At 39.5% G+C, this 7963-nt stretch overlaps 1 protein-coding gene across 1 annotated transcript; it reads right to left on the bottom strand.

The window, feature by feature from the left end:
• Positions 1–2061: 2061 nt before the first annotated feature.
• Positions 2062–7493, bottom strand: LOC125651569 (uncharacterized). Its single transcript, XM_048880225.2, has 3 exons — positions 6858–7493; positions 6004–6453; positions 2062–5746 (listed from the first exon to the last, which is right to left on the bottom strand). The coding sequence occupies exons 1-3, from the start codon at positions 7350–7352 to the stop codon at positions 5627–5629; spliced, it is 1065 nt and encodes a 354-aa protein (XP_048736182.2). The 5' UTR covers positions 7353–7493; the 3' UTR covers positions 2062–5626.
• Between the last annotated feature and the right edge of the window lie 470 nt (positions 7494–7963).

The raw sequence follows: 7963 nt of genomic DNA, 5'->3' as shown, positions 1-7963 counted from the left end.
TATGTACATGTATATATTTCCTTTGTTTTGCCTTAGGATACACATTGGTAATTGCATGTAATACATTAAGTATTAATACCATGTTCAAAATGTCGCATGTTATGAACATTGTTTTGCAGCTCATAATACTAAATTACAGTGGACTTTTTTTCTTCTTCTCATAAACATTACATACTGAAATTTGTTACATGCATTCTGATTTAAACATATTTTATTGACAATATGTTTTATTAATAATGATGTATGACCAGGAGGGCCCTAATTTGGAATAAATAAATCATGATATATACAGGGACTATAAATTGATAAAATGATGCTAGTTTGTCATAAATGAACTCATTGACACTACTAGATTATTTACCATTCAACAAAAATATATGGTTTTTCAGCAGGCTGGGAGGAGGCTACAGGCCTAACACTTTTTCTGAGGAGAGGGGGGGGGGGGGGGGTACTTGGACATCTATACGATCGATCATTTCTATCAATAGACAATCATCGTATTTAATTCATATGACTATTTAATATGTAAGATAATCTCTTCAGTAGACATCTTTGTTACATGCAGATATGTTGTATGTTACAGTCACAAAATCAAGATCGATCAGTTGATAGTATCTGTCAAACTGATCAGCTGATAGACGATTTGACCTACCTCTGATATCTGAGATGTATTTCTCGCTGAAATATTTGTATCCTTTGGAAACTTCTTTGCATCCTTCACTCTTATTTAAAGCGTTTATTGTTTCTTCAACAAAACCGAAGGTAAAGAGGGGGACAATACTGAGATCTCGCGTAGCGCAACCAACCGACTTCATACATTCCGCAAAATCCGACATGTTTGTTGTGCGTCCATACCGACAGCAATCTGATTAAAACCAGATCTTCATGGCCAATAGAGCGGATTGACGATCTGGTTTTAATCAGATTGTACCGACGGTAGACTCGTTTTCGATGCGGTATGCATATTTATCAGCATCTCATTAAGAAAGGAGTATAGGCCTAAATTTTGCAGCCCTTCACCGGCAGTGGTGACGTCTCCATATGAGCGAAAGATTCTCGAGAGGGACGTTAAACAATATCTAATCAATCAATTAATCGATATATCCCTGTGAGCTCGAAATAAGACACCACAGAGTCGTCCACTTCTGCTTCATACTTAGCTATTTTATTGACAGTAGACATTAACGGCAAACTGACAACTCAACTGTATGACAAACGGGATGATTTCAGCTTTTCCATCGTCAACTTCCCATATTTATGTAGCAATATTCCATTATCACCTGCATATGGTGTTTATATCTCTCAACTGATTCGATACAGAAGAGCTTGTTCTGTGTATAGTCAGTTTTTAAATCGAGGCAAGCTACTGACAAACAAGTTAATGATACAGGGGTTTCAACAGTCTGGATTGAAGTGAGCAATTCGCAAATTCTATCGTTGTTATAACGATCTAGTTCTTCAATACAACCCATGATTGGGTCAAATGCTGTCTGACAATTTTCATACCGATTTTTAAGCCGTTCTTGGCACACTGATTTAGACTACGGATAACTCCGTTAGCCTGATCATGATATAGGGTTCACGGCGGGTGTGACCTGTCAACAGGGGATGCTTACTCCTCCTTGGCACCTGATCCCACCTCTGGTGTGTCCAGGGATCCGTGTTTGCCCAACTATCTATTTTGTATTGCTTATAGGAGTTATGAGATTGATCACTGATCCTTATCTTCACCTTTTATAAGGGTCATTTTGGCCCCCAGTAGTATAAGGCGACTAGATGGGTGGTTCAACTGAGTGCAGTTTTGAGTGCGGGGTGATGGGTGGTTCAACTGAGTGCAGTTTTGAGTGTAGTTTGGAGTACGGGGTTTTATAGACGGGTCAAGCAGGTGGCCGGGGCCACCTGGCGCGGTCAAGCGGGGTTGGCGCGGTCAAGCTGGGCAGGTGGGGAGAGGTGGTGCTGTGTAGCAGGCGAGGTGTTGGGGGGATAGCGTGTGAGCGTTTTGTATTCCTGGTGTATTCCTTTATGTGAAATTTTCAAATAAAAAGAATTAAAGAACAATTAAAAGTTTACACATTTATTCAATGAACAATTAAAAGTTTACACAAACACATTTATCAAATGAACAATTTACACATAATTTACGGACCTCGTCTAACAGCTGACAGAAAATAGATAGGCGTCAGGTTTCATTTCTCGGAAACGCGGATATTTTGTAAACAATGAGCTCAGATATTCCGAGGGATGTTTTCAAGGAGGTCCGCTCTCTCTCGTTATATAACGACGCTCTCGCCAGTTCGCTTCACTGGTGACCCAGTAACGTTTAGAAGATTGAAAATTAGAACATGCCAGGTTTCGTTTTCATTTCGCGGAAACGCGGGTATTTTGTAAACAATGAGCTCAGCTACGGAATTCGGTTAACATGCACAGAGTTTATGGATATGTTCACTATATTGTGTGGTTTGAGTCAGATCTTTCTGCATTAGGCCTTTGTATTGAATCTTATGTGATTGATTTTGTTGTTGTTGATTTTTTACTCGGGAATGATTCACTCATAAGGCGACGTCATTACTGCCCGTGAAGGACTGCAAAATCTAGGCCTATGCTCGGCGCTTACGGCCTTTGAGCAGGGAGGGATCTTTATCGTCCCACAGCTGGTGTGACACGGAACCTCGGTTTTTGCGATCTCATCCGAAAGAACACCCCATATTTAGACGCCTCTGACGACAAGCAAGGGGTACTGAGGACCTATTCTAACCCGGATCGCATATAGTTTTACGCTATATATTTAAAAATAATTCATTTTTACTCTAAAAGTACTTTGGACATCAACACTATTATGGCTATAGCAGAACAGTTTTATAGTATATAAAAACAACTATGATATCTGTGCACTTCGCACCTTATGAGATCACAACGAAAAAGTACGTCACGACGTACATCTTACAATTCATGTCTATATGTTGTCGTTATATTGATAGACGTTATCAAGTAAAGTTGCCGTCTAACCTATACATAAGCTGTATACGTGAACATTTTTCTTGTCAAATAATATATTATTTCAATTTCGCATCAAATCACTCAACATTTTTATATTTGCGCGAAGGTCATAATATATATTGTGACCTTGAAATCGCCCCTCTATTTTCTCCCGATCATCACTACGTTATGTAAGAAAATCTAATTCTACATAATTATTGCGAGCAGCGTGTAAAGGGGTAACGATATACGGTGTATGGTGGTGTATAAAGTGTATATATATTTATATTCCTTTTACCAAAGGAAGAGTTAGGACACACTTCTGACACATAAAGAAACCCCCCTTTCCGCATCTGATTATTTCTAGCATACTCTTGAAAATGGAAGAAAAAAAAGAGTATCCTGCATTAGATGCATTTTACGCACATTTCCATTAACAACACCATACTACCACTCACAATTCCATTAACACCACTGATACACCACTCACCACCACTTAGTTTTTGTACGTTTCTCAAGCATTGTGATATACAGCATCTTTTCAAAAGATGTGGGTGGCCCTTAAAAGGGCCGGGGGGACTATCAAAGTCCCCCACACTGTCTATGAGGTTGTTTACCCCTCTTACTGGGTGGCGGGCTTGTTCTGGCGGTGCCTCTTCTTGAGGGGCTGCTTAGGGGCGTCTGGCACTCCTTCGTGGAAGAAGTGCCACTCGTACTCCCCATCTGGTCTGAAAACAATTCTACCCGGGGGCCGCTCCACTAGACGGAGCTCCGCCTCCCAGTCCTCCCGGAGGTGTTCAGGCACCACGTTGTGGTTAGTAATGGGCGGGGTCATGGGGGTCCTCATTACCGGCATGGTGGTCCCCGGGGGCCGCTGGTCCAACTCAACCTCCGCCTCCCAGTCCTCTGGTGGGACCACGTTGTTGTTAGTAATGGGCGGGGTCATGGGGGTCCTCAGCCCAGGCATGGGGCGCAGCGGAATTCTCGCTAGGCGGGAATAGCTCATCTTCTTCAAACTTCTTAAAATCTTCTTAAACCTTGCTGGATTACCAGTGAAGCGAACTGGCGAGAGCGCCGGTATATAACGAGAGAGCGCGGACCTCCTCGAAAACATCCTGCGCTTCGGAGACGAAGGCAAGATGGCGACCGAGAAATGCTGAATTTGTGCTTTCGAGAAGAGAGTTTTTAGTTTTTTCTCATTTTCTTTTTCTACACATTCACTTTCTCTGAATTGGAGATTCTATCTGATCGATTCCGAGACGCGGAATTGATTAAACTTAATTTTATTGTGCTAGGTCGCATACTTTTCAAAGAAACAGAGGTCAAAGAGTTCGAGTCGAGGCTCGATGTTTCTTCTCGACCTCTTTAATGATTCATTTCTCACGTCTGTGAGGCAGTAGAAACCCCAATGATAGTTAGATCGATAGAGAAAAACCCATTTTATCATATTTTAATGCCACTTTCGATAGGCCCCCGAACCTTTGACAAAGAACCCTCGTGATTGACACTCATCAAACACACCTCGTAAGTGTGACTTATAAAAACGAAAGCTGTAGCATCGACACTCAACAAAAACACATCATGAGCGTGACTTATGTGGAAGAAGATATTTTTTCTATGTCGGTGGATGCTAATGTGCAACAATATAATTTATTAACAAATGGAAATATTGCTCGCCGTAATAATTTGGCCTTGTGTCATAGTTGTGACAGCCCTTGTTTCCATAATGAAAGAACAAACGGAAAGACTCTGCAAGCTAGGTTTCACTTGTACATTCAGGGTTTGACACTAAGGCACGTCCGACCGACCGAGTCTACTGAATGATGGGTCCGGTCGGGTAAAATGTCGATTTACTAGTCCGACTGGTCGTGTTGAAAAAATAAACAAGAAACTTTAAAACAATAAGATTGTAAAGAGTTTGTGAGCAATTTTGAACTGCGTGATGACATAATCTTTATTTCTATTTCTAATACATAAGTCACGATCGGAAGTGATGTTTTACGACATCTGCTCGATGATGGGTGTAAAGTTATGTTTCGGATAAATAGATATAAATTGAATTCATTTTAAAAAAAAACGTTTATTTGAATTAAATATAAGAAAGTGTTTATCAAATTAATAAATTACGTCGTAAAGAGCCATTTTTCGGTGTTGACATATGTGCGGGAATGTCTCTATATTCAAATACGACGTCTCGTCCTCAAGGAAAGATGTCCCAAGAAAGAAAAGGAAAAGGTTGGGAAGAAACAAAGCAGGGCTTATGAAATAGAAATTTAAAAAAAAAACCCGGTTGAGATCATTTTATTCTAAATGGACTAAAGAATTCCCGTGCCGAGTAGAATTTAACGAAACAGAAAATGTGTTTGAAAATTAAAGCATATCAAATTGATTGACGAGACTGATGTTTTTGAGACAATCAAATAAGGATTAGTTCAAACTTAACGTTTGTCATTAGAAGTAAGTAATTAAATATGGAGAAACTATCACTTTTTTCTGTACAGTTGGTCAGGGCTAGTGGATGTTAGGTCAGGTCTAGTAAAATGCATTTGAAGTAGCCCACTGGTCTAGTGCTCAAAAAAGTAAATGTCAAACCCTGTACATATATTGGAAAGGACCCAGACGACGATGATGTGTTACAGGAAGGGGGATTTCAGTTTATTTTTGGCAGTCGTTGTATGTGGTCAGTTTGCCTTGCTATCAAATCAGACTTCTTCTTTGACGCAGCAGATGGTGGCAAACAAAGACCCAACTTGTTGAGAAGATTTATGCACTACAAAACAAAATTAATTTATGTTCTTCACATAATAGAGCAATGTTTTATTCAAGACCAAACAACACCATCAATGCATTATATTGATATATATGTAATAGTTTTCTAAATGCAATGAAGTGAACAATTACAATTTTCTTTAGTTTCAGTTAAATGGCTTAATAATCTTCACCATTGTACCTCTAAATTATTCACAAGCACACACAGGTTTGTGTACATCACGTGTGACAATGATGTATTAAATTTTGCATAATTACCTCATCCGTTGCTCCACCATTATCCAAAACTTGAGTTACTGCATGATGAAAGGCAGACATGTGCATAACTCGATTCTTTTGGATAACAGCAGCGATCACTGCCACTGCAACATGATTATGGGGATTGAAGAAACCAGATATTATCTTATACAATAATGGGGAATGTAACTGTAGCTCCAAATCCCATGACTCGAAGTTAATCGTGGCTACCTTGTCACTTGATGTCTTTCTAAGACATGACATAGTCTTGGTAGATGAAAGCTTGTTCAGTTCCTTTCTGAGATCTTTGATCACACAGTTATGGATATTGTCTTGTGAAGTGGAATTGTAGATTACTTTGGATGTTTTCTGGTGGGATTCACCCCTTGAAATACATCTAATGATGTTCTGTGAATCTCCAGCAGGGATAACTTTGGATTTCAGCTTTTCTTTTGGACCTCTGTATACAACCTGTTAGCGAATCATTAATAATCCTCATTACTTAAGCGACTATAACTAGAATCAGCATATATATTTTCACGAGAAATTTGATTTGTATCCGATGAAATTCTGAGACTTTTGAATACATAACCATACCGCCCCAACCATACATATAATTTTTTTTTAAATTGTATGTTGGATAAAAGGTTATATCCACTACTTCCATACAATATTGAAAAGATATAGTTCTTTAAAACCAAATCTATTGGCTTAGCATTTCTTAAAAATCATGACAACTGTCAAAAGCTGCAGTGAAATGCAAATAGACTATAAAAAATATGAAATTTAGTGTCAGGTTTCAAAATCTGTTTTGTCCTGTGTACATGTTTACACAAAATATCAATCTATTTATGACAATGTATAATAAATCATACCTTGATTTTACTGGGAGAGAAAAGCTGAATGTTCACTTTCTTCCTGTCTTTGTCGTCGGTCACAGGATTCGATGATGATGTTGGAGTATCCGTCAGCTGAGTGGACTTGGATTCAGTGAACAGCTGTTTTACTTTCCTCGGTGTTGGCGAGTGAACAATTAAATGTTTTTTGGATTTAGGTGTACATACTTGCTGTACGCTTATATCGCCCTTGTGCTTCAAGCGTAAATCGCGTATCAAGTCATGCCTTTCAGATTTTAACTTTTCTAACTTTGTTTTTATGTCGTATTCGATTTTACCCAATCTGTTTAGTTTATTCCAACACATACCGCAGATGTAATTCCCTTTTTCGTCATTTGGGTGAGGAATCTGATCTATTATTTCTAGCAGTTGATCATACACGCCAAAACTTTCTCCAAAGATCGTTCGTCTTTGTTTTTTGGGCAAAATTCCATGGCAAAGGCGACAACACGGGCTAGACATGGAGGTCGCCATTACTCAAACCGAAAGTGTATGTATGGCGCGATCTGATTGGATGCCCTGGAAAGTCAAAGCGCGATATTTTGAAAGCTTAGAAACTTGACTAAATCTGCCAAGGGGTAGATGAGAGTAAGCGAATCGGACACTTGGGTTGCGAAGATGTAGAAGTGAGGGTTCTTTAACTCGTGCCGCAACACGGGACCTCCGTTTTTAAGGTTATAACAGAAAGACCCGTGATCCTCACGTATGATAATTATGAGATTGGTCACTAATCGTTATCGTGGCCGAGTGGTTAGAGCATCGCGTTCAAAATCACACGGCCTCTCACCTCTGGTCGGCGCGGGTTCGAATCTCTCTCGCACTGGTAAGTGAGAAAGTTTCCAAGTTTACTTTCGGAAGGTCGGTGATCTCTTCCCAGGTACATTGTATCTGGGTTCTCTCTTCCACCAATTAAACTAGGTTGAAAAATTGTTGAGTGTGGCGGAAAATAGCAAAACAAGCAAGTAAACTAGTCGTTATCTTCACCTTTCTAAATACTTGAACAAACGGCATCCCAGTTGCGAACGCTATACCACAAAATCCGAATACCCTTGCCTTATATTGTATATGTAAAGGTACAACAAAGG

This window comes from Ostrea edulis, chromosome 5 (assembly GCF_947568905.1).
Source record: "Ostrea edulis chromosome 5, xbOstEdul1.1, whole genome shotgun sequence".
Taxonomy (NCBI): Eukaryota; Metazoa; Mollusca; class Bivalvia; order Ostreida; family Ostreidae; genus Ostrea; species Ostrea edulis.
Note: the sequence above shows the minus strand (reverse complement) of the source record. Positions and strands in the feature narration are given on the sequence as shown.

Coding starts and splice junctions, on each gene's coding strand:
- LOC125651569 (XM_048880225.2), bottom strand. CDS start 7,352: ATGGCGACCTCCATGTCTAGCCCGTGTTGTCGCCTTTGCCATGGAATT. Junction 6,454..6,857: donor TCTCTCCCAGTAAAATCAAG/GTATGATTTATT, acceptor ATTCGCTAACAG/GTTGTATACAGAGGTCCAAA. Junction 5,747..6,003: donor ATGGTGGAGCAACGGATGAG/GTAATTATGCAA, acceptor TTTGTTTTGTAG/TGCATAAATCTTCTCAACAA.